Below are 26309 nucleotides of genomic sequence, written 5' to 3'. Positions count from 1 at the left end.
ACATTTGCCTCCTGCATCTCTTGTGTAGGTTGGAGTTGACTGCATGGTTTCTGTCCAAGGATAACCACCAGAAGTCTGAGTAACTTGTATAGCAAGAGCTCCGAGATGACATTCAGACTGCCATGACTTTGAAATCTCACGTGCAGGTTGTAAATGAGAGCCTTTTTCTGACAGCACCACATTCCCAGTGTGTGAACTCATGAGTACCTGGAAAGATATTGCATCTTTCTTAGGAAACCATCTGGCAGCTTGGTCCTTTCCCTCCTCTTACAAAGATGACTCAGCTACTGCCATCCATGTGCCTGTCTCTGCTCTTCTCTTTGGTTTCCATACTGCCCTCACCAGCCAAGCATCTCAATGACTTTCTGCTGACGTGTTCAGCAGTGCCTACTCAGCGGTTTCCTAAGGGCTCAAGGTCCATGGTCACGTAGTTAATGTTCTGCTGCAGTTGCCTTGGCTGGACGAGGCAGTGCTGTCTGCTAAGACAAGGCAAACTCCTCACTGACATCAAAGAAGAGAAGACATCCCTAGGAGACTGCTTTAGGCGAAAACTCAAGATTGGCAGAGAACTGGGAGTCCTCTGAAGGCACTGGCCAAGCTGAATCAATTACACACATTCCAGCTCTTGAGCCTTCACACTGGTGCACAGTGAAGGTGCGGAGGGCATCATCCATGTAATGTCAGCACTTGAGTGCATATTCCTGTGTCACTTCACACAGATGATTGTGTTAGGACCCTGTAACACAGGTGTGCAATGAGCCCCTAGCAGTGCTCATTGAGTTTGTTCCTCCATAACAGCCTCAAGCACCATCACCAGTGAGTGTGTCATCATCTGCAGGACAGAAGTGGCTGAGGGAGTTGAATATTGCAGGGAAGCACAAGACTATGAAAGCAGATCTCTGTCTCCTGTAATAAGATTACCAGGTTACCTGTCAGTACTGTTAAAGCAGGTTTAATTCCAGGGTCTGCTAAAAGCAACTTCTGCAAAGTCTAGCAAATTCTTACTGTGGCAGAAAATTGTATTTGGTGCCTACCCCATATTACTGGTGGAAGCGGAAAAATCAGCTTTGACTGCTAGATGCGTTTTCTGCCATGTGAGGGAAGTGTCTGATGGAAGGTCAGCGCAAAGAATCATTTCCTGGCCAAGTTACGGGTTATACTGGGAAAGAAAGACACCCATGGTGCTACCCAGGAGAGACATGGAATTATTTCTCTTGGGCTTTTTTTGTAGGGCCAGAGCTATCTCAAAAGGCAGTGTGTTGGCTCCTGGGGAAGTAGCAAGCTGCTGCCTGGATCCTGGTCATCCAGGCTGTTTCCAATGTGCATGAGCACGTCAGGAGTGCACAACAGCACTTCTCCAAAGAGCACATCTGTGCAGGCTGTGATCGCTTTGTGTTTGCTAAGTTACTCTCCAAAGCAGATAGTTCCTTGAGGCAGCTCAGTGAGGGCTTGTAGGAATTTGTTTGGGGTTATTTTGCCCAGTTCTACCAGTCTGGCAGAGTCTTCAGGGGATGTGCTATGTTTTGTATTGCCTTTCCCAGCCTTGATTTTCTGCCATTAATACTTCAGGTTATGATCTTCTATTAAGACCTTTTGTCAGTATGAATCAAAAGGGAACAAGTTTCACCACCCCTGCTTGCAACCTGCTCTTTAATAAATCTCTAACATCTGGAAGTCTCTGATTACTCTAACATCCATGTTGACTTTGGCTCAGGGTAGGCTGAATCCAAATGCAGTGCCTACCTGAGATGTAAGGCACCTACCTTTGATGTAAGGCAGTGGTACCACCTTCCACCCCTGCCACTCTAACATGCCTCGAGAGCATGCAGAGGAAGGTGAGGCAGCACCAGAGGTGAGTCTGTGTGGTGTTTAGTTGATTGCCAGTAACAGGGGCTAGACAGGGTGTGTTATCACCGGAGAGGCCATGTGTGATTATCCATGGTGTTACCTTGTTCTGCCCAGTGTTGGTTTTAGTTTGTGCTGCCTGATTTTCTGGCCAAATGCATAGGGAGTGCACCCCAGTGCCATGGATCTGTGGAGGTACCTAATGCTCTATTGGTGCTAAACTCCCCCTTGCTTTTGCTGCTTGGGTTTGGTGCCCAATGCTTCTTTGGATGTAGAACTTGGCTAGAAGATGCACCTGACTCTGTCCGTTCTCCCTCTTCTCCTCTCCCACTGGGGTGCATCCTCCTTGATGGCAAAGCCACTTTTGCTTGCACTGGTGAGGAACCTAGAGCAAGTCATGCTTGGTAGGTGATGCACACAGATTTTGGCCTTTAACAAAATCATTTCTGGGCCAATCCCACTTGCATATTTGTTAAGGTATCTTTCTTCTGCTTTTATACTTTCTTGTCCCATCCCCTGCTTTTGCATGCTGCCCCCCAAAAGGGCCTAGGACAGGTACAATGGTTATGGGTAGGTGTTTGGTGGGGACCAAGCAGGGGATCTGATCACACAGTGGTGCATGTGGGCACATATGACCCTGCAGGGCTAGGAGCTGATTGCAGCACCACATGGTAGGACATGGATTTCTTTCTCGTTTTAGATAATAATCTTGGGGGCAGGGCACGACACTCCTGCTTGACATGTTGCCTACACCTGAGATGCTGCTTGTGAAAAACAAAACGATGGTGATGAAACAGAGAAACTAAATCAGAGCTAACATGGCTGACAAGGTGGAGGAAGAAGAGGGTACAATGAATGTTTCTTGGTGAGCCCATGGTCCTGGGTCAAGAAGCCCTAGAAAGCTATTCAGCTCCCAGCATCTCCTCTGAGCATTCCCTTGTGTCCTCCTGTTGTTAGTAGCTCTGTGGTTTTAAGCAGATCCATTGGTCTCCTTTTATATTCCATTTTCATGTCAACACAAGTGATGACTCCAGACTCCCTATCTGCAGGTTATGCAGCCTCTGGGAGGGATGCACTTGCTCAGAGGAGTCCACCAGCAGGAGACACCTCCTTCAAGAGTTTTGAACGGCACCACCGCCAGGAAACTTTGCTATTTTAGTTGTAGTTGCCATCTATCACTGACACCTGCAGAGCCTCAGACTTCTCTTCCTTTTGCCAAATCCTCCCTGTCTCACCATGGAGCCATAACCAATGGGAATAAATCAGGGTTTTAGTAATTTGTTTGAATGTTGCTATGGAACAGGTCATGGCGTCCAGTGCGAGGCCCTATTTGTGTAGTCACCAGCAGAGGAAAGAAAACATTTGTTCTGCTTTGAGAAAGACCTCTTTCATGTGGAAAGGGCAGACAGTTCGGGTGGAAGGCTGTGGCCACCGCAGGATGAGCTGCAGCGGGATGTACACTCCTTGACACATCCCAACCGAGCAGCTCTGCAGATGTTCCTTGAGATGTGTTTGCACGTTGCTCAATGCACATCACACGCCGCAGCCAAATATTCATCCTCAGCTAAGAACTGGCTCTATTGTAGAGCAATTAAAAGTAAAGCACCACCCTCTCCTCCCTAGCCCACAAGCAAACAGTGCTGTGGGTGAAGGCCAGTGGAGGAAGAGTGACATCATGAAACCCAAGAGGGAAAGCAAACATCACACCAGCTCCATGTGCTGGTCAGCTACTGAGCCAGGACAGAGACATGCCTTTTTGTGACTTCTGCGCTCCCTGTGTGCTCAGAGGACTTTTTTTGGGTAGCTATGAAGCACGGGTATGCTACACATGAAAGCTTAGTGCAGAGCGATCCATCCTTCTCTTGTTTTTCATGTCCTGGTGGCAAATGTTGCACAACCTCCTCACCACCCTGCCATGATGGAGCTGTTTCCACATGAACCATCAGAAGGCCATTTAGCTGTGCTCTGACTGCAGCCCTGGATGGCAAGGGATTGGTCCCTGGCCCATGCCACTCCTGCTGGACAGGGCTTAGGGCTGGCCACCAACGTGTGTCCTGAAAGCATGGAAACAACTCATTCCAGGCAGCAAGACTTCTTGCACAATGAAGTGCACCCTAATAGTATGTAATAAAGAAAAAACAGACTGATTTTTTCTTACAGTGGCAAATAAATTACCTAAAACCCTATATAATTCTATTTTCTGCTAGGATGCAATAGTGGTGGCACCAGTCCCAGGGCTGCAGATGTAACCTGCTCAGATGCATGCATTCCAATGTCTAGCTGCTTAAAACTATGGATGACTGCTACTATAGGTAGGCTATATGTAGGTAGATAAACTTGTATGCAAAATTGGGGTATCTGGGATGCAGTTCAACAGGGTTACTTGTAGGAATCTGTTAACACTATATGGAAGTGCTGGTAGGATTGGCCTAATATTTCCCAACCTTCCCCTTGCATCGTCTACTACAAGCGAAGCAAGGATTTAGTGAACTCCCTTGCTCAACCACTCCAAAACCAAAGCCAAACATGGGCTCCTCTGGGAGCAAGAAAGGATGAAGTCCCTTGTGCCCATCCCACCAAGCACCGGGTGCCTGCTCCAATGCACCCAACTTCTCTCTTCCCTAGTGGTGAACTCCTCTTGTGCCCCTTCCATCTCCACCAGCATCTGCAGGGCTGAACACAGCATGAGCACCACCACCATCACACTGGGAGAAATCTGCAAGAGGTTTACTGAGCAATTCCTACCCTTGTGCTACTGCTACATGCTCAATCCTGTGCGAGACTCCCCTATGCTCATACGCACACAATGGCTCGTGTGGCTATAAATACACACATTCCCAAATAAAGAATACGGCCCTTAAACCAAAATTGTTATAAATTTATTATGAATATAAAACCTGTGCTGGCCAGGACTCACAAAGCAGCAGTGTCAAAAATAAACCCTCCTGGCACTACAAATCCCAGAGCCGAGGAGACTCGGCTTTGCAAAGGACCCTCACGACAGGGAATAAAGCCCCCAATTGAACAACTTGTTTATTTCTTTTTGTTTCTTTGTAAAAGTAAGTTTGCCATGTTAACAAAAGCAGAATAGTTTTATTTAGTGTTCATCTCACACCTTGGACAGCTGCAGCTGTCAGGCACAGAAATACAGTATTAAAATAAACTGAATAAGAATTGCTCATCGAAAAGATCACACTAATGCAAACTTGTGGATTGGAACATTGACAGTATAAAATGTAACAAAATTGGAAATTTTAATTTTTAAGCTTTTAAAGATAATAGTCCAGGCTATAAAACTATATAAGCATTGAATAAGAAATGTTAAAGTCAACAAGTCTACAACAGATACATCTTGTAAAAACTCAATAAATTATATATATATTTATAATATCTAGTAACATTTGAAATCATGCACAGTTTTGTACATTTTCTTTTCTCAGTACAGGAAAACTCAATGCTTCCAGTACTTGGAATGTACACAATTAGCAGACATTTGTAAGAAAATACCAACAAATTCTTTTATTCCAACAGAACAGAACAAAACTCTATAGAAATCTACCTTCTCAACCTTCCATTGAAGTAACCTCAAAACTATAAATTATTTCTTTAGGATAAGGATTTTGTGGCTCTAAGAAAACAAAATAATCTTAAAATGAGATGCTGTCATCCTGTTATTCTGAAACATTGATATGTAATATGCACCAGAGGAGAATGGAAAGGATGAATTCAGGATGCAATTTTCCTTGCCTCTTTGTGGTAGTGAAGTCTTCCAGACAAAAAAAGCCCACTCATAAAAGTAACCGCAGCCCAAATCTTCCCCCTTGTCAGCTTGATCCGTGCTAAAATTCCCTAGTTCCCATCTGTGCTTTTAAACAGCTATCTGATGTCGAGGAACAAAACCAGCACAGCATTTTAAACACAGAAAATGGGGCACCACTGGCATTTTCCAGTGCGTTACATACAACAGAAACATGCAGTCACTGCACCTCTCCTGCAAACACTGTCATTCTTCTTGCTATTTTGCTCGCATGGCATTTCTGAAGCCCAAAATACAACGGTACTGGCAAAAGGGGGGGAAAACATTACCCCGCATCATCCAAAATCAACAGCGTGTTTTGCTGCACACCGGTTATTAAATCGACCACAAAGAATACCTTCATTTGAAAATAGAAAAATAAACACCCTCCTGCCCCCTTAATGCACAGTGGTTAAACTGATGGAAGAATTCTTAGCCCTGTTTTTCTGCAATATGTAAAAAATCATCTCTCTGCTGCTATTTGTTTGGTTTTAACCACTGGTGATGAATTGAAAAATAAACTCACCTTTGCTCACTGCAATCCAGGATAAACTAATATTTTGCTTTTTAATGAATACATATATATATATTTATAACATTAAATGTACTTTGTTAAAGGACTGTACACCTATACACTCTTTCAATATTTCCCATAAACACAAAAAGAAAAACTTGATTAATATATTTTTTCTCCATTTTTTAATAAGTTAAAGAAAACCCCACCCTTAAGCTCGGTGAACTTTAAAGTTTACAGTCACACTACGCTATTTAAACCCATGAACAGATAATGTTAATGTCTATAAATAACTTCTTTACAAATATACATGTTAAGGTACAATTTTTAAAACAAAACTGTGAAGGTATAAAACAAACACAAAAATCTTTTCTTTTTGCCCAGATCAGTATATCCTAGATTGCAATGCTCCTATTTTGAGACTCTCTCTCTCAGTACTGCTTTATGTTGCATTAGTATTATACATTCTTTTTTTTAATATATTTATTTATATATATACAGGATATATTTATAGATATATACACAGATTCTCTGGAATAAACCTTTTTGATATAAGTTAAAGGCTCTTGCCTACAGGTACCCGTAACTTCTTTCTCCGAGTCACTGCACGTAGATGGAGCCAAACTGCAGGTGTCGAGGGGTGGATGGAGAAGTGCCCACTCACCCTTGGCAAGCAAAGATGCACAAACCCCAAAAGCAAGATTTTTCTCCCCAAAGAGGTTGTTCTCAAAGATCAAGATATGGCTTGAGATGCCCACCCCTGGGGTCTGCTCCAACCTCAGCATGGCCCCATTGCTCCCAGCCCAGTGCAAGGGCCAGTGGCATGGCCAAAGCACTGCCATTCAGATGACTTGACTGTCTCTTTTTATGTTCTTTTTTTCCTTTCTCCATGATGGTTTGCATTTTATTTAATTATCATTTTTTCCTCTTCTTCTTCTTCCAAAAAGGATTCCTTCTATGTAGCTGGGCAGAACGATCACGAAGCTATAAAAACGACGACAACAAAAATATAGATATTTTTATAAATATATGAATCCCTGCAGGCAACGTGGCTTTTCAGCTCCACCAAAAAGGTTCATGTACAGATTGCATAAGCGAAGAATTTCTACATTCTTTACACTTCTTTTTTTTTCATTTGTGTTTTTTCTTTCTTATTTAAAAAAAAAAAAAAAGGAAGATTTTATTTCCTCTTCTTCGTATTGCAGGCACAGTACGGCTATTCTGGCACTGGAAATGCAAGCGCAGAGGCTGGGAGGTCAGTGCCCCCCCAGCTTCAACATTCTCCTTAGTCCAAAAAAAAAAAACAAAACAACCCAAAAATGAAAAACAACCCCCCCAAAAAATCTCAGATATGATAAATCATCTTGGCAAGAGATTAGTTCCTTCAGGCCAAACAGTGCTTCTTGACTCTTTATACAGCAAATGGGAAAAAAACCAAAAGAACCAAAAAAAAAAGTTAATTATATTTCTTTTTCTACCCTGAACAGCTCGACAACAACACACATCTCTGGGCACCATCGTGCAGTTCCACCGGAAGATCCTTCATCCTCGGCACCCCACATTCCTGTCTCCATGGGCACACTGCCCTCCCGTCCGTCCATCCATCTCTCTGCCCAGGAGGGGCTCCTCACGTCCGGATGACGCCGTTGCAAGGAGGGTGCTTGGGCAGGCAGGGCTCATCGGGCAGCAGGTCATGTGCAAAGACTGAATCATCCCCCGAGGAGCACGTGCTGTGGGTGTCCTGGCCAGCTGGTGAGTACTGCTCGAAGGGCACCGAGAGGTCCAGGTACTCCTGCCAGGGCAACAGACCCATCAGTGCTGGGTGCCCACAGCGGGGACAGAGCAACCCCTCCCTGTGCCCACCCCATCACACTCACATCGGTGGATGTCACGGTGAGGACCCTGTCCAGGTCTTCCACCAACTGCTTGAAGGTTGGCCGCTGCGAGGGGACAGCGTGCCAGCACTCCCGCATGATCATATACCTGTATGAGAAGGCAAAGGGGACCATCAAACATGGTGCGGCTAAGTGGCACCCAATCACCCCCAAATCGCTTGAAAGAACAGCTATGGCCAATGCATCTTCAGCCATGGAGACCTTGGTGCATGGCCAGTTGAGTAGAAGACGAGGAAGGTTTTGTGGAGCCATGATCCTCATCACTGACTAACTCGTGTGTGCCCATACTCTCAAAGCAGAAGGACCTGTCCTAAAGTGACATGCCAGAGCTGCAACCCCAACCACCACCTACCAAACCAGGGGGAGCATGTTATGCAGCTCAGCAGCCATGGGCTGAGCTGCAATGAGTAGGGATGGGTAAGACTATCTGGAGATGGCTGAATAATCTCACAGTGCGGATGCCCCTACAGACCCAACCACAGCCTCGGGTGGTATTTGGCCACAGAGGGAAGGGGTAAGGACATCAGCCCCATCACACACTCACAAATCATGGGTGCAGTTTGCGGGTTTATCCATCCGATGGCCTTCCTTCAAGAGTTTGAAGAGTTCTTCAACGGGAATTCCCGGGTATGGAGACCCTCCCAGAGTGAAGATCTCCCATAGTAGCACTCCAAAAGACCAGCTGGAAACCAAAGAAAGATCTTTAAAATTCAATGAGTTTTTTTCCAAGCCCCCCCATATCCCCTCCCCCCCTCTTGGCTTTATTTCTGTGCAGCCATGCATAGCTAACAGAGTCATCAATAGCATGACTAATTGCCTAGGCCATTTTTACTAGTTACTTGGAGATCTCTGCTGATCCAACTCAATAGCAAAGAAATCCCAGGCACCAAGTCTGAAATTGAAATGAGCATTTAATCAGATAGGTGACAGCCCATCTATCACCCACAGCTCTTTGTTAGGTCTTCCACCAGCTCCACTGAATGGAACAAATCAAATTATTCATGCACGGCTTCACTGAATTGCAGGCTTGGAACCACAGGCCACTAATTGTGCAAGCTGATACCAAAACTTGCTTGTTACAACACTCATTTCACTGGCCAAGCCGGGAGAAAAATACCCCAACAAGCATCAGTGGAGCACTAACGTTACACACTCCAGTCCTGCAGCTGCGCCCTGGGTAAAAGTCCTCCTTTTCAAACATATCTTTTGCCTTCTTCATTTTCTTTTTAAAAACAGGGATTATCTGTCCCTGTTTCGCTTTCACACACGCTCGCTCTCCCGTTCTCTAGCTTTGATTTATGTGTCATGCCCGCTGCAGCATTACCTAAGCATGGAAACTATGATTTAAGATCAATGAAAGCCAAAGTATGTGAAAAAATAGAGAAATAGATTCATTTGTCCAATTGCAAGCGGTGAGCTTTGGGGAGCAGGCACTGAATTACTGCAGAAATGCCATTATCAACCACATGTTGAAATAAAAAAGCCAGCGTGCATGCTGAGCTAGTTCAGCCCTTGTGAAGTTCAGACGTGACACAGATTTACACATGAGGCAGGCTCTGCTGTTTGCTTACCGTGCAGAGGCACTAAAACGGACAAGATAGGATTAGGAAAAATAAAGGAAATAAATGAAGCAGCAAAATTAATCCAAGAATGTATTTGTTGAATAGTCTCTGATCAACTCTACTAACAGCAGACAGAACGTTTCAAGCTCATCCCACATACTCAGCTGAAATGCAACTGTCTGGGGCAAAGTGTGCAGGAAGCCAAGGGCAATTCTTCTGCATGGAATTTTCTTTCTGCACAGTTTTTGACTGAGGAGGAATCACCTCATCTATAAATGACTAAGAAATACCTGCTTGCCTTCCAACAATTTTTCAGCAGCTCACTAGAGATCCTTGGATGAAAACAACTAGATAACAGTAAAACAAAACCACGTGTGCAAAGCTGCAGCTTGCAATCGAGTAATTTGTTTTTGCATCCCCAGGCACCCCAGCAGTGAAGGAGCCCTGCTCATGCTTAGCAGTACTTTGTCTTTAAGATACTATAGGTGTTGATTTCCTGGTCATTTCATTATTTTCCTTTTAAAGTGAGGGTATGCTTACACATCGCTCTGGTGAGTATAGACCCGGTCAAACAAAGCTTCTGGAGCCATCCATTTCACAGGCAGCCGACCCTGTAATTAGGAAGACAATGGGAACATCCCATCAGCATATTCCCCCAGCCACAACGGCACCATCTGAATCTTCTTTTCTAATCCAGTTTGAAACATTTTCATTAACAGCCACATCTGCCTTCCCGGTCACTGGGCAAAGCAGGAGTGGCCACATATAAACAGATTAGAGCATTTGATCCCTGGATCTTCATTGACAATCTATGCAGTAAATGCTCTCTGTGGAGGACTGTATTTCACTGCCAAGGCAGGTTTAACGTATCAGCTCATCTAAATCTTTGCATGGGAACAGCATCCATTGCTCATAAATGCAGCGAGCTCCGCAGCAGAGCTTGAGACAACACTTTCCATCTCTTTGGTTGGAAGAAGCAGTTGACTCCGAGTCTGAACCTGGCTTGGGCTGAACTTGAAGGGAAATTTCCAACATTGAAGGCAAGGGCCATATCCTCTAAGAAACAAATCCTGATCCTGCTGAGGGCTGAAGGAGGAGGCCTGACCCCAGGTTTCCAGGGGAACATCCTACATCAGGGTCATAAACATGGGTTGTCACATGTGAGATATATGAGATGACAAAGATCAGATTAATCATAATTCTTTGGGGCTTTGCTTGGCCCCTGGAGGGAGTCAGAAAGGACTGTTTTGTGTTTGAGGCATAATTCGGCTGCAGGGGGACTCTGTCCTCTTCTGACCCACTGTCTCACTGTGGGAGGCAACTAGAGATGGGACATAGGCAGGATGCATAAATAGGATTATGTTCTCAGCTGTCCAACACAGCTCTAACAGGGAAAGTCCATCTGACGTATGATTTAAATTCCCAACAATTGTAATTAATTTATGATCAAGAAATCCTTGTAATTAAGACAGATTTCTGATGTGATATTGGAAAGGACCAGTATTTACATGGTGAGCTTTGTAGGACTGCCTGGATATTTAGACCTCTTGTAGTCACAAGGCCCTCAGGTTCTGCAACGCCTTCAATGCCTTCTATTGCCATGTCTGAATTGCTGTAGTTGCAGCTTCAGGTATAGCACCACATATACAAGAAGTGATATTTCTATGTCAAGGACTCTGGTGGGACAGAAGTTGGCTCCTTAGGACCTTTACTCAGAGAAATGGAGCAGACTGGAAAGGGCTCCATTCCCCTTTGGTTAAAAACTCAATTTCTCTTAGCCTAAAGCCTTGTGGCCAGAGCCGAAGCCTCACAATCAGCTGCTAGCAGCAGTATCTGTCAGGAAGAAAATGAATGGTGGGTGTATTGCTGGGACCAGCCTATCTACAGTTCCTCACTAGATGATGCCACCAGCAGATTTCTTCCTCCTAAGCCTCCCTAGAAAGTGAGGCATGGGACAAGGTCACTTGCTGCAGGGATGACTGAACTGCCTGTCAGGAGAACCGCCTGTCCTTGGCAGCTCTATACTTACATTGGTGGTTTTCTTGTAATAGTCGATGTTGTGGACGTCTCTAGCGAGGCCAAAATCAGCTATTTTCATCACATTGTCTTCAGTGACTAACACGTTCCTGGCTGCCAAGTCGCGATGAATGCACTGTGAAAGGTGAGCAAGTCAATAAATAAGGGCTTGTTAGCTGCTCGCGCCTGGAACCAACAGCACCGTGTGGTTTATGAGCTGCCGTTTCATTGACTCCCAAGCTCATAAAGCTGTGGGCACCGCTTCACTCCTCACTTTCTGTGTCACTGCCCCATCGTGCATACTCGGTGGGAGCCACCTCTTAGCAACACCTAATCTGCAGCCTCTGCGGTGACGCAGCCACGCGCCTTTTCTCTCCAAAGGGGATGATGCACAGAGGAGAAAGCTAACCCTCCTCTTGTGTGGGCACTTAAGGGGATGTGAAGCTGCTTTTCTGCCCTGCTTCCTCCAGGAAGAGGAGTGCAGGCTGATGCTTGAAGGAAATAATGTCCTAAAATTAAAATGTCCCAAATACATACACAGTACATAGAATCATAGAACAATGTGGGTTGGAAGGGACCTTTAGATGTCATCTAGTCCAATCCCCAACATCACAACTGTTAGCTGAGGAAGAAGCTAGATTAGCCTGCACTGTGCAGAGAGTTTAAAGCCACCAAGAGCCATCCACCCTGAACTGCAGCCACAAGACAAACACATCTGACATCTGAAGCTGAAGTTGCTTTTGCCATGGTGCTCCCTGCCCACAAAAGAGGACACACCGGCTGGTGCACAGCTTTGTGAACCCAAAGCCTGATTCTCCACTTGCTGATGTCAGGGCAAATCAAGACTTAATCCCAGGGTATGATGTAAGCAAACACAGCAGCCAGCTCAGTGCCAGCGAAGTGCTCCCCAGGGAGCATCGTAGCCATATCCACATATTGAGCCAAATCCACTGCCAGTTCTACTCCAACTGAGCCTATATGTGCTGCAGACAGCCACAAACACGTGAGCTACACCCAAGATCTCAGCTTCCTCATGACTGCTCTGCATCTTCAGTGCTCTCAGAAGGAAGATCAGAGAAGAATCAGAAGGAAGGACAGGGGATGCAGATCCTGACTGTTGTCTAATGTATCAGTGACATGGTGGAAGCTTCAACTTGGCATGATGCTCACACTGACCGCTGCTGCCTGAGCCTCAGAATCACACATCCGAAAGACAGCTACCTCTAGAAGTGACAGAGGTTGAATAGGTGAGGACAGGCAGCAAGGTCTGCATTTCTTGTGCTTTCATATGCATGTTGGGGATGCTAAACAGGCCTGCAGGTCACAGCGAGGGCTGTACAGCTGCATGATTCATGAATGCAGCCAGCATATGGCAACTCCTGCATATGGATGAAGCCTCCAGCAAAACACTCAAGACACTTCATACAGAAAAATGTGGTCTCTGAAGGGAGAAGCCTGCCAACATTTTGCCTGAGGTTGTCCTACACACACACAGAGCATTGCATGCCTTTGAACACACGGGTCTGACTGATGCTTCTACCAAATGAGGTTTCTCAACTCACTTTCTGAGATGCCAAGTACTCCATGCCCCGGGCCACCTGGTAGGCGCAGGAAACCAGGTCTTTAAATGTCAACTGCTCCTCGGGCAGCTTGCAGGTGTCGAAGGAATAGTCCATGCCAGGTGGGCGACGTGCCCTGAGGTATTCCCGCAAGTTCCCCTTTGACGCGTATTCCACCAACACATAGAGCGGTCCTGCAAGCAAGAGCACATCAGGATCCAGCGGAGGAACAGCTCACCACCAAGAGCTCATCTGGGATGTTCTGGGCAACCAGAGAGTAGTTACACAGAAGGGCCAGTCAAACCCAAGCCTCCCACAGCCCTGCGAGCTGCTTTGCTACGTACCGTCCTGTGTGCAGGCACCAAGGAGGTTAATGATGTTTTTATGCTTCCCAATCATTTTCATCATTTCCATCTCAGAGACCAGGTCAGAAAGGTCCTTGTCTGTGGCATCATCTGGGGAAAGCAAGAGTGGAACGCAAAAACATGAGGAGAAAAGTAAGTGTTTTGTGAAGCAATCAATACAACTGCTGCATAGGCACGTGGGGTCTTGGTGGGGAAAACAGAACTCAAAATATGGCAGTGTTTGTTTGTTTTTATCCTACTTTGGGAAGAAGAATCAAACCCAAAGTTAACTACCGCAAGGAAAGATAAAAACCCAAATAAACTGAGATAAAAGTTCATATGGGAATTAACAAAGCCTTTCATCTTCTGCTTCATCCTGTGAAGTATTAAAGAAATAAAGTCACTTTTGGTACCTAGGATAATTTTGCCTTTCTGATTGCTTTCCCCCCTCACCTCCAGGGGCAAAGAGTTAAGGACTGTGGAAGGTCAGAGCTGGGAGGGGGGCTACAGGAAGGAATGCATTTTTTTGCATGGAAAGTTTTCTGCAACTACAGTAGAAAAATGGGGAGAAACATCCCCAAATGAATGCTTTGGGTTAACAAGATGGAAATGTTCCTGCTTCCAAAAGCAACTTCAGAATGACAGAAATGTAAACTAAACAAATCCTTTTCTGATAAGAACTGTTATTTTTGTAAAGCTGTCACCCCATGTAACCTCAACCCCGGGCTGCTCACTGCTGGAGCATCTGCCCTGCTTCCTCCAGCTGAACTCCCCAGGGTGATTTTGCCTGCGTGTTGTCTGTGTTTACTGTGTAGAGGGTAAGGATGGGAACAGACTCGTGTGAAGGTGCCCAGTGACTCCTCCACTTCTGGCTTCCCTTTAACCTCTTGGGAATTTGGGATCAAGTGTCTTTAGTGAAGAAACTCCTCACAAAGGAGTCTGTCAACCAAACATCTACAGTCTTCACCTGAGCTCGTTGCACAAGGCTTTGTGAGAACAGGCAGTGCTGGTTACAGGAGGAGTAAGGAGTGGGCTGATTCACAGAGCTGGCTAGACGGGAAGGGGGTTCCCCTTTTTCTCAGGGATGCTATTACCCCTTGGCAAAGAACCGGGTTAATTCCCAGTCCCTCTTCCTGATGGGATTTGCACTTTTAGGTGCTCTCCAAGGAGACAGCCATCACCCTCAGGCTATGTGGGTGAAAGGGATGAAAAGCTGTTCTTACTTTACTCTATTGTATCTGTTTGTATAAAAGACTTAGAAGAGAAGAGAGGAAACCCCAGTGCAAGATGCTGTTCTGCTCTCTGTCAAATTCCCGTACCTTTTAACATCTTGACAGCAACTGTGATGGCCTTGTTTGGCTTGTCCTTATCGATCCCAATCGCTTCCGCCATCACCACTTGGCCAAAACACCCTTCACCGAGCGGCTTCCCCAAGGTCAGGCTGAAGGGAGGAACAAGCAGCCACATTAGTGGGTACCAGGACGGTGGCATTACCAGCAGGCACTGGGATTGCGACCCGTGGGTCTGACTGACCGAGAGCGTGCCAATTCCCACTTGGGATCTGGAGGCAGTTCCAGCTCGGAGACATTGGCCAGCATTGGCCCATCGCTGGAGGAGAGACGTGTGATCCGGACCAGGGGTGTGTTGGAATTCATGGAAGAGTTGGACTCCAACGACACCTGCTTGGGTAGAGCAAATGAAGTATTATTGCCAACTGTACTCCCGGGCTGGGCACTGCCTGAGATGGATCATGGAGAGGGTTTGAGCTAACTTTGCTCAGTGACTCAGTTGCATTCTGGCAATTTCTAAATGGGAAACCCTCTACTTCTCCCCACTTCCTTGCAGAACTGCACTGCGGTCAGGTTGTTAGCTGGTGGAAAGGAGGGATAGGTCAGCTGTGCCCTCTAGCAGGCGGGTTTAATCTGTTCATTTGTTCCATGTGTGTCTCCACAGCACGTACAAGCTACGGAGTGACTTCTGTTCTGGCACTGTAAATGCCTATCACAAGCTTGCAGTCAAAGCCGTGAAATCTGTATTCCTCACTCTGTGGTTTTACATTGTGCCTTTTCCTCCTGCCCCTGTCCACTGACACGTGGCAGAGCATCCCAAATTGCATGGAGAAAGAGGACCCTCTCCCACCTCCATAAGAATTGGCTTCGGTTCATCAGTGACCTCTGTGAAAGCAGGGACAAGCACAATTAAATGTGCTCTATGCTTCCCAAGGAGCTTCACCAGGGAGCCTGCACTAAAGTGTTCCCCTGCAAGATGCGCCTTCTGCGGCATCCATGGCTGCACTGCCAGCCCCTCTTGGACAAGGGCAACTGAAACATAGCTGCTCATGAACCAGAGCCAGCTGCCAACAGCTACTGCTCCACTGGAACAGAAACAAATCAATAAGAGGGGGTTAAACTCCTAGATGCAGCCAACTTATGTCCCTCTTGGGCAGTGTTTTCCTGGCAGAGTGCTGGACCTAGAGAGAACATTTCAGGGAGGGGAAAAAAGAGAGGGATGACCATAGGGGGGAATAGGAATCTTGTATCTACTTTCTGTTACCTGTCTCTTGAGTGGGAATTTGGAGACTTTCTGTACAGTGGGGGTGTTCATGGCTTTTTTGTTTGGCATTTTCATCCTGCACACAACCACAGCAGCCACCACCAGGACGAAGAGAATAAAGCCAATGCCGTAACTGAAAATGCCAGCATACACTGAGCCCGAATCATCCATTTCCATGAGCTCCTCCGCTGCAGGGTGACAAGAGACACCAGTCAGGATGGGGTAGGCAGCTGCCTACATGCAACTATACAAAAGCAGTGCAAAGAATCTGGGGAGGACTTGCTCATCTATGCCAATCTGCTGAGTGACTTCAGTAAGGGGGCTCTCCCAGGCCAGTGGTTTTCAACCTGCGGCTGTAGCTAAAACAGTCTACCTTTTGGGGGGTAATTTTACTGCACTTTGATGCAACCCTGGGGTTTCTAAGAGCCTTCAGCCCACAGGTTGAAAACCAGTGCTCTAGGCTGAAGGCATCACGTTTGTGCTGTTCCTCTGACCCGGATCTTGCTTTCCCCGCCCATCCACACATAGCTGGATGTCTTGGATGTGCAAAAGCTGCAGGACGAGGGTTTGATGCATTTGACTTCACCAGCAAAGATTTCCACTGGACCGGTGCCTGCCCTGAGGGACCAAGGAGCCCAAAGGGCACCCAGGGGTAAGGCATCGGACAAGGCAAAAGCCTCACAATCTGCACAACTATTTAATAAAAACTTAGTTCTGTCGAGAAGAGGCTGGAAGGTCTGACCCAGAGAGGTGGCTGAGCCAGAGGGTGATGGCATGAACCAATCAGCCATGGCTACCTGCTAGCAAGGCTTTTTTGGGACCAGCAAAGCTCAGCTATGTTTCTCCCCTTGTTCCTTTCAGGACAGGCACAGACACCGGAGGAGGAAGGACTGGTGGGACTGGTTTTCTGTTCCCAAAAGGCGTGCTGGCATCAGAGGAACAGTCAGCAGTGGGAAACTTTATAATGAAGTCATGCCAGTGTGGTTAGCTCGCTAACGGCTCATGTACATCACTGCTGCCCCAAAGCAGCATCTTCGGCAAGCAGCAGGAGCTTTCCCCTGGCAGCAGCAGGCTCCACGTCTGCTCTTCAGTGGCTGTGTCCAGGGGGACATAGGGAAAGGCCTGTTGGTGACACTAGGGGCTGTGCCAGCGGTGCAGGGCCTGATTCTGCATGGAGCCATCTCCTCCTGCGAGGAAGGGTTACCAGACATCCTGGGATCAGATGTTGGTGCTGCAGCTCTGCTGCCTCTGCTCCACATCTCCCACAGTGTGGACAGGGGTTTACAAGCAGTCGGGCTGTATCCTGTGCCCTCTCTGTGGGCAGCGCTTCGGGGCCTGCTGCTGCACAGGCAGCTGTCAATCACTGCATCTGACTCCAGTATAAAGTTCCACTTCAGGGTTTTTGGTGGGTTTTCTCCTGCTTATTCTTTGCTTAAATGAGAGGTGTGATTTCACATGGTAAAAACAGTTGGATGAGACAACACCAGGAGATTTTCAAAATAACAGAGACATCAGTCTTATAACCAAAGGAAATGATTTCTCATCCAGTGGATAGCAGAAGCAGAAACAGGATCAGATCAGCTATTATAGAGCTGGCAAATACACAAAGGAAAGACCAGCAGCAGGTTCGAGCATGAAAGACACCTTGAGCCCCAAGGCGATTACATCCGAGCCACCCGCACAGATAAAGTCAAGATTAGAAATGCCGAAGTTTCCAGTTCCTAAACACATCCTGAGATGGATATGTTGCGAGTTGGACCAAATGTGGTCTATGGCTGCGTGAGCCAAAGTGGGGTGTACAGGATTTTCTGTGCCCTTTCAGTAAAGGTCTACTGAACATACTCCAGGTCTGTTCCTGCACTCTCTGCAAGGTACAACACCCATGAGATTCTCTATGAATACTGCTGGTGCTTTCCTGGAGTGTGCTCAAGCCTGCCCCATAGGTGGAGGCAGCTTCTGCAGGTGAAGGGACAGCACAGTCTCATTCCCCTCTTTTGAAGAGCAGACCTGTCTGTTGCATATTCTGCGCCGGCTTTATCATCAATGAGAGCTTTTGCACATGAAAGGACCACAAAAGGTCACCCTGGCCTTGGGTTTTAAGCCTGCTGCAGCTTTCATTGATCCCAGCTGGAGCAGGCAGCATGCAATGCCCCTGGGAGCCGGGACTCCTGGGTTCTGCCTACAGATGAGCCTCCTCGACCTTCTGTTTGAGATCGCTGTCTTGACCTGCTCATCCGTGAAGTGGAAATAATGCTACATGCAGGGAAGGGTGTACTCACACCAAGCACTTATGCATCTCATTTCAGGTTAAGATATGAGATTAGACAGAAAGGTTCCTCCCTAAGATGATCCACAGCCCATGTCCAATTTAGGTGCCCCAGATCACCTGATGGGGAGGTTTCCTTCTCCCACTGTCAGTGTAGAAAGATAAAGCTCCTAAATTTGGCTTAACAGTCTTCTAACAGGGAGACTGTGAACACTTCCCTGTTATCTAGATCAAAAAAGACACTGGGCATTCTATGTCATTACTGCAATAATAATGCAACTGTTGAGCTGCAATGCAAAAAGTGTCAGCTGTGAGTATGCAACAGGAGCCTGCAGCAAATCCCAAGGGATTTGCTCCCAAAGAACACCCCCTCTTTCCAAGCAAGGGGCGGTGTGAAGGAACTTGGCATTTCTAAAGCAAAACATCAAGGCACCCTGGAAAGAAAAGGAGAGGCCAGCAGAGAAGAAAATACCTGGTAGCACCGTCAGCCAAGCAGAGTGATGTGAGAACCCAATAGAATTCCCTGCGAGACAAGTATATTCCCCAGCATCCTCAAAAGTAACATTTCGCAAGTACAGGATCTCTAGCTCCTTATCCGTTGTGTTAACACCTGCCGTCTACAGGGGAAAAAAAACACACACGTATAGAAAAGAGGGAAAACAGAGAATAAGCCACATTCCCAGCAAGTGTGAGGACACCACAGGCAAATCTCAAAAGCAGATTAAGGTGGTTTGGTTTGTATTATTTTCCAATGGCCCATCTTCCACATTCATTTATTCATTCCCCTCTGCAACCTGTAGTCAAAAGCAAAAAAGGTTCCCTTCACCAGGTTCTTACTCTGTCCCACTAAAGAAGCATGCAAGCAAAGGCATCCAAATGAAAAATTGCCCCCACAATATGACTGACTTCAGGTTAGTAGGGTGAGTACAAGGGTGGGGAAAGGAGGGTGGTAAAAGAGAAAAGGAAAGACAGAAAGAAAGGAGGATAGAGGGGAGATGTAGTGGGGAAAGACTCAAGTGCTGATCAGAGGAATATACAAACATTTTGGTTCATTTCATCCAAAAAAAACCAGTGAAATTTGGGGGTTTTTTACAAATTTTTCAGAGTGGGCATCTCAAAGCATACATTGAGTATACAGCCCTTGATACTGCACCGTAACTCTGGCCAAGAGCAAGAAGGTGCCTGTAGAGGAACTTTCCTGCAGTGGCACTGAGCAACACAGCAGCCCAACACTCCAGGCGGGAGTCAAACCCCAGAGCCCACGAGACTGCTGCTGCTCGCTCTATTTAACATGATGTTTGCTCGCACGAGCCAATGTTGACATTTATTTCTCCATTACTTCTCCAAGGGACAGAAGTGTTTGTATCAGTTTTACAGGTGAAAATCTCCAAACAGCTTGGGTTTCCAGAGCTTTGAACGTCACAGGTCATTAACATGCAATTCTGTTATCAGCACTCAATTGGAAAGAAGGGAAAGGAATAAAAGCGTGAAGAGTTGATAGCAAAATCTGACAGTCATTTTATTGTGGGAATTTTTCCATGGCAATTGCTGTATAGGCGTCACATTCTTGTTTAAAAAAAAATTAGCAAGAAAATAAGATCAAGCCATTCAGCATCAGTTGACAGGGTATAATACAAAATGAATAGGAATTTTAATCACTAGCTTCTTAAAATTGTTATAGCTCATTCTCGCAGTTGCCAGGGCCTTGGGACAGAGTCTGTGGTTTACCTGGTTTTGGTTTGCGAATGTGGAGCCAAAATGGTTTTTCGGCTATGCCTACGAAATTGTTGGCTCTACACAGATATTCTCCTTCATCTTGTTCTGTCACATTGAACAGATTTAGGTTAGCATCGGCTTCAGCGTTTTTACTGATCCAAGACTGCAGGAATAGACAGAAACCTGAACTTCAGTAAACCAAGCAATACCTCATCACACCTATATCAGCTAGGATTGACTATGCACAGCTATTTTCTTTTCGGCTGCGGCAACATCCCCTGCTCACCCTATGGTGAGAGACCTAACCCAGGACCTGGGTGAGGAAGAGGAGTTGCATTTGGCCCCCAAACCATGTGCGGGTGAACTCCCTTCCCTTCAGACAGACCAATTCCCCACTTCTCCATCAGACAGCAGAGGCCCTACCGTTTCTCTGTAACTCAGCAGACAGGAGCACCAGAGAAAGGGCTTAAGCAGAGAATTGTGTTTGCAACCCGGCTCAGCAAATACTGTTTCAATTATCAGATTCCAAAATAGAATTTGGAAACAAAATATAAGCAGTGGCGGTCTGAAAACTCGCTGCTGACTTTGCCTTTCAGAAATTAGCTGTAATTTTTTCCACTGCTTATAGGAGCCTCTTCTTTACTAAATAAAGTGGTGCACATAAATCAAACAAACTTCAGACTCTTAAGCAAGGATTTCATTTCTCTTCTTCCACACTGCCACAACAGCACATCAGGTTTTTTCCCTAAACACCAAACAGTTGCTTTTATTTTGGTTGAAAATGCACAACCATTTTGGGTGGCCTCAGAAGGAGCCTAGGGAAAGTCTAGGAAAACTACCAACTGCAGCTCTGGAAATGAAAATAAGCCAATTGCTCTTCTTATTTTTGGTCTCTCCAGCCCAGTCTCGGTGCCTTCAAGGTCTGATCCTGCCAATATGACTTGCAGCCCTCTAAAATCAACCGGGCTGCCAGATCTGATAGGTTATTAAGAACTGAACCCACAGGTGGCATCAAAAGGAAGCCCCAGTGTCCACGGTTGATGACAAACACCACCAGTTTTGACCTGATCTCATCTCTAAGGCTTATGTGCTGGCAAGTCTGTGTGTTCTAGCAGGGAAACGTGCCTGCCTGCTGTTGCTGCCTTGTTTATAATTAAACTGGGCATGTTTCAATGCAGAACATACAATTTAGCCTTAACAAAGCTTGGGCACAGTGCTGCCAGCCCACTCTCTGTAACTGGAATGCATTTAGTGCTCTTCTGCAAAGAAAAAGGGGTTTCCTTTGATCACAAATTAGCCCAAGCTTTCAAGAACTGATGCAGGTGATGGCTTGGTTTTGTCAGGCTGTTAAGAAATAGCTTGAAAGTACAGCATTCAGTTTATCCAGCTGGACTGGGTTGGTTTTTGCTCCCCCCCTGTTTAGAAGTAAGGGTGGGAACTGCATGTGCTGGGCACCCCTCTGTCACTCTTGCTGCAATGGAGACCAGGATACTCCCTGTATATAAACTGCCCCATAGCGGCTCCTACACTCCACAAAATCTCCTGAAAGCAGGAGGGAAGGGCAGGCTGGTAAAAAAGCCTTATCTCCCTGCAGGCACCACAGTAGTGGGCAGGAGGGAGCCTTTTCTAAAGCAGCTGTAGGCACGGAAGGGCTGTTAACAGCACCTGCCTCCAGCAGCATGGCCAGGATGCTGGGTCAAAGCAACAGCAGTGTGTGGCACAAGGGGAACGAATCCATAAAGCCCACAGGCTGGCCTCAAGAGGACAGTGAGATCACTTTATCAGATCTTTAGTTTTAAAATACAAGCACACACACATAAAAACAAAATCCCTGCAAAGCTGGGCCTGACACAGCTCCACGGAGGCCCAGTACTAGCACACAATAGATGCATCCCAAAATGGAAATGCTCCATGCCCCAGCGCTGATGCCGGCATTAATACAATTCAAAGCATTCCTGATTAACCAGAAGTAGTAAATAGACGTGTGCTGGTCCTATTCAGCAAAAAAATAAAACCAAACAAAACTTGTGCATTCAAACGCCTGCCTGTGCTCCCCTTCGAGGAATGCAGAGCCTTTGCCGTTCACAGAAGAGAAGGTATTTGGCAATTCTAATTACCTAGCCACCCCGGTGCCGCTCCAACATTTTAAAACACTATTTATGCGGACTATTTATATGTTCTTTGCCACAGCAAAATGGGAGCTTGTGCTTGTGACACAAGGCACTGTTCACAGCGGCTCTGCAAACTTCCAAAAGGTAGCACTTTATCCCACGGGGACCACACACGGAGCCCGGAGACTATACTAGATGGCATGTGACACAGGCAGCTATTCAGAGCTTGGTACTGGGCTGTGAAACCAGGGGGGAAATTCAAATATGCATAATTCAAACACATTTGGAGAGACAGCGAGGAAAGAAAAAGTTCTATCGACTCGCGAGAAGCACGTGTTGCCAATCCTGAAGAACGGTCTCCAACCATTTCTTCCAACCAATCTGTTATTTCAATCTGTGTAATTATTTCCAGGGTCTCTGGCTTTTATTATCATGTATCTGGCTGAGTTACAGTTTTGTAGATGATGTCTGATAAGTGGGGTGCTTTTTAAGCTTCATTCAAAGAGACAGAGGGTGTGTGCAGCAGGATGTGTGTGGGGTATGTCCATGCGCAGGACAACCTCAGCTGTAGGGACAAAGTCTCCTTTCAACTATAACTACAGAGCCAGAAAAACTCCATTTGGCCCTATACATTTTAATAAACACCAACACAGAATGCCTTGAAATGCTTAAAGAAAAAAAAGAAATTTTAGACATCAACTGTGCTTTTCACTCTCCATTCTCTACTTTTTATATTTACCTAGGTTGAGGGGAAACCAGACCCACTGGCTTTGTTCTGGCTGTAACCTGGAAATTCCTTTTCCTGACAGCATTTTAGCAAAGTCAAGTCTTACTAAGAGAGTTTTTGCTCAATAAAGGTTTTCCTGAGCACGGATAATAGCAATGTTCACAAATGTTAGTGGCTGGAACAAGGCTATCTTGGCTCTCAGGTGCTGGTAGCTCAGCATTATTTAGTATGTGCACGCTACAGTGTGTTTACATGAAAACGAAAGAATGTGTTTTAGTTGGGAGCCTTTTATTTTAGTAAGTGCTGAAAATATTGAAGCTGTAAAAAAAGGTTATTTTTACAATTTCAGGTCAAACTCAATCTGACGGCTCTTTCATTATGCTTCATTTCTCCCGGTTGTCTCAGCTGTTACAACTACTTTGCTTATCTATGCCACTACAGTAGTTGTGTTATCTCTGGCAAATAGAAGAGTCTGGAACACTGACTTTAGGACATTTTTGCTGTACCCCCTCCAAAAAGCAGAATATTCCACTGTGTGGGCTTAAAGAAGGACTGCCCTGAGGGTGAGAAGAGCGTGTACCAACCTTCAGCACCGTGACATAGGGCGTCCCATCAGGGCCGTATTTGCTGCCATTGACTTCCACATGCTTCAGCCATTGGATGTGAGGCTGGGCATCGCTGTAAACCTTGCAGTGAAACTCCACATTGCTCCCTACCACCACGGTCTGGTTGGCAGGGAGCCCTGCTTGCAGGATTGGTCGGTGGGGTGACCTCTCTGAAAAAAACAGAAAATAGAGGGAAATCCTAATGAATTCACTTGTCCTTTTTTGCAGCATGGATTATTCTCTGAACCCTTCATCTCCTGCCCTTTCAGCAGAGAGGGTGAAGACTGGGACTGACCCCCAAAGGTGTTCTGGCCACCACTTTACTCAGTGCTTCTCAAGCCAAACAGGGAAGAACCATCCAGGAATGGAGGAGGCATCTCAGCCCTGCCATTCCTTCTCTGGTTCCTTTGTAGACCAGCTAAGTAATTTATTGATCACATATCTGAGGCTGAATTGTTGGCCCAAAGGAAGCTTGTTGTTGGTTTTAGAAGACACATGATCCAGCATTTTGGGAAAGAAACCAAGCTCCTGTTTCCCATATCCAGTCACACACCACAGATCAGCTGTTGAAGGAGAACAGTGAAATCTCACCTAACACATCAAGCTGGTACGTGTGCCTAATGTTGCCGTATTTGTTCTCCACAACACAGGTGTAATTTCCTCGATCTGATGGCACAACACTCTCCATCACCAAGCTCCACTGCTGGTGTCGCAACTAGAAGAAGAAATTAAACCATCAAGCTTGCGGTCAAGTACCATCACCACCGGACTATTCAAATCAGGGAACAATCAGTGAGCTTCTACATACTTGGCCAGCATGAATGGACCCCAGAATAGGCCCGAACATCACAAGGACCCATCTCAAGGGTCATTAAAGGCTTAATGTGAAAAGGAATTAAGAACAAGGCAGGAACAGGGCAACACAGCAAAACACACTGAGATTGCAAGGTGACTTGTTGATGCTTCCACAATAACAATACTGAAACCAGCTGAATGTGGCACCTCTCATTAGAATGTAGAAAGCATCAGCTAACTCATCTGCTGGTCCCCTCTGCCAGACCACTCTGGTCCAGAGACTTTGTCAGCTCAAAATATTGTACTCTCATCTGCAGATCTTTACCAACCGCTACATATAACCCATAAGATGACTACAAACAAAAATCATACTACTGCACCTATAATATATTTTAAAGATGTGTGCTATGGAAGCAACAGGTCATGGCATCTGTCTGAGCAGAAATGAATGTCTACAACTGAGTTAGTCCCCTAAAATCCCTGTAAAGAACAGGAGAAAACATGCCCAGCCTCAAGTATGGTCCCTAGGATGCTTGGTCGGCCCTTCTATTTCGGCACCAAGTTTTATACTGCTTGGTTTTCTGTGTGGCTCAGGTCCAGAGATGTTAGCTGCTCAGTAGCAGGAAGGAAAGCACAGCCCATGCCTCCACTCTGACCGGGTGCCCTGTGATGCCAGCTAGAACATTTGTTTCTAATGAATATATAGGATATAACAGATATGGAAAGCAAATCTTGAATTAATACAGAAAGCAACCAACAGTGACAAAGATGATTTTAGGATGCATAGCATACAAAAGCTCTCCAAATCTCTGGATATTAATTTAACGCCTTTGGCTGCCCAGAGCAGAACACCTAACTTCACTAAACATTTTGAAGATGACTCCAAGGACACAGAAGCAGGAGATTACAATAGTGCTGTGCTACAGAATGTCAAGGGCTGATGGAAAAACAAGGGCGTAATTGCTCCTGGAGTTTTCTTGCTGCAGCAGGTGAACTCTAATATGAAGTCATTTAACCTCTTTAGCTACACATAAATTGCATCCACATGCTTTCCCTTAAGGGGCCAAGTCACAGTTAAAGCCAGGATTTTACAAAGAGAATGTTTAAAAGTCACAGAACTAGGTGAGGCGTCCCTGCCCATGGCAGGGGGGTTGGAACTAGATGATCTTAAGGTCTTTTTGAACCCAAACCATTCTGTGAGTCTATGAGTAGGCAGCTTAGTTGCAAGATAGGCAAGCAGAAGTCATTTTAACAAAGTTTTGTAAATCTCTGCTTTCCTGAGAACAGCACTGCTCAGCACCCCACTTTTCAGAGACCGCTGAATACAGCATTTAATTTCAGGTTATAGGAAATAGGAGGCTGTGGCAAAGTCTGTACAGAAATCTTGGTTATTGCAGATGTCTGGTCAGGTCTGACTGCACCCTTTGCCCACCCAGGACAGCACAGATGGAGCTCAATGCAGAACCAACATTCCACTTTTCATAATGCAACATCCCTCTGTAACAGCATGGCAATTACAGGGTAAAAGGAGCTCTGAGAACAGAGAACCTGGACCCTGAGTTCACAACTGAACATACCAGACTGTCAAGGAAGTTTCAATGCAAATTTGTGGCTGCTCCGTGGCTTATTTCCATACTGGCTTGTCTCATAGTTGTGCCTAAAAGCCTTTTTCTAACCCACTTTTCAGCATTGCAAAGCACTTGCGTCTGGAAGCCCCAGGAGCTACTCCAAAGAGCTGGGGCTCCAGGTACATGGATGACTCCCTAGTCTGACCAGTATTACAAAATCAGGTCCAAATTCGCTGTTTTACTTAGGATGCATTTTCAAAGATGCTTCTATAACACATTCAAAGCCTTTCTCATTGCCAAGTTTGTGATGAGGACTTTGGACTTTGAACAGAGAAGAGACCCTGGGGGGCACAGGCCTATGGGGCAGAACCTGTTTGAAACTCTTACAGAAGCAAGAAGATTATTTTATTTGTTGGTTTAAGTTTGAGACTGGCATC

The 26309-nt window shown here is 45.9% G+C and overlaps 1 protein-coding gene across 7 annotated transcripts in view; it reads right to left on the bottom strand.

The window, feature by feature from the left end:
- Positions 1-4702: 4702 nt before the first annotated feature.
- Positions 4703-26309, bottom strand: part of FGFR3 (fibroblast growth factor receptor 3) — a 56532-nt gene continuing 34925 nt past the window's right edge. For 2 of the 7 annotated variants that reach the window (XM_061467083.1, XM_061467113.1), the window contains 13 exons: positions 24101-24224; positions 23489-23679; positions 20079-20229; positions 16079-16272; positions 15065-15210; positions 14851-14972; positions 13532-13642; positions 13191-13381; positions 11642-11764; positions 10153-10223; positions 8595-8732; positions 8033-8138; positions 4703-7947 (listed from right to left, as the gene is read on the bottom strand). In XM_061467083.1, coding sequence (XP_061323067.1) covers positions 7783-7947; positions 8033-8138; positions 8595-8732; positions 10153-10223; positions 11642-11764; positions 13191-13381; positions 13532-13642; positions 14851-14972; positions 15065-15210; positions 16079-16272; positions 20079-20229; positions 23489-23679; positions 24101-24224 — 1833 coding nt within the window. In that variant the 3' untranslated portion in view covers positions 4703-7782. Of the gene's footprint in view, positions 7948-8032; positions 8139-8594; positions 8733-10152; positions 10224-11641; positions 11765-13190; positions 13382-13531; positions 13643-14850; positions 14973-15064; positions 15214-16078; positions 16273-18822; positions 18968-20078; positions 20230-23488; positions 23680-24100; positions 24225-26309 lie in introns of all 7 variants that reach the window. The other 5 variants (XM_061467086.1, XM_061467089.1, XM_061467092.1 and 2 more) reach the window with 5 other exon arrangements.

This window comes from Pezoporus flaviventris, unplaced genomic scaffold (assembly GCF_033815535.1).
Source record: "Pezoporus flaviventris isolate CSIRO_AGI_PZ_B2104156 unplaced genomic scaffold, CSIRO_AGI_Pfla_v1 ptg000002l, whole genome shotgun sequence".
NCBI classification, from domain to species: domain Eukaryota; kingdom Metazoa; phylum Chordata; class Aves; order Psittaciformes; family Psittacidae; genus Pezoporus; species Pezoporus flaviventris.
Note: the sequence above shows the minus strand (reverse complement) of the source record. Positions and strands in the feature narration are given on the sequence as shown.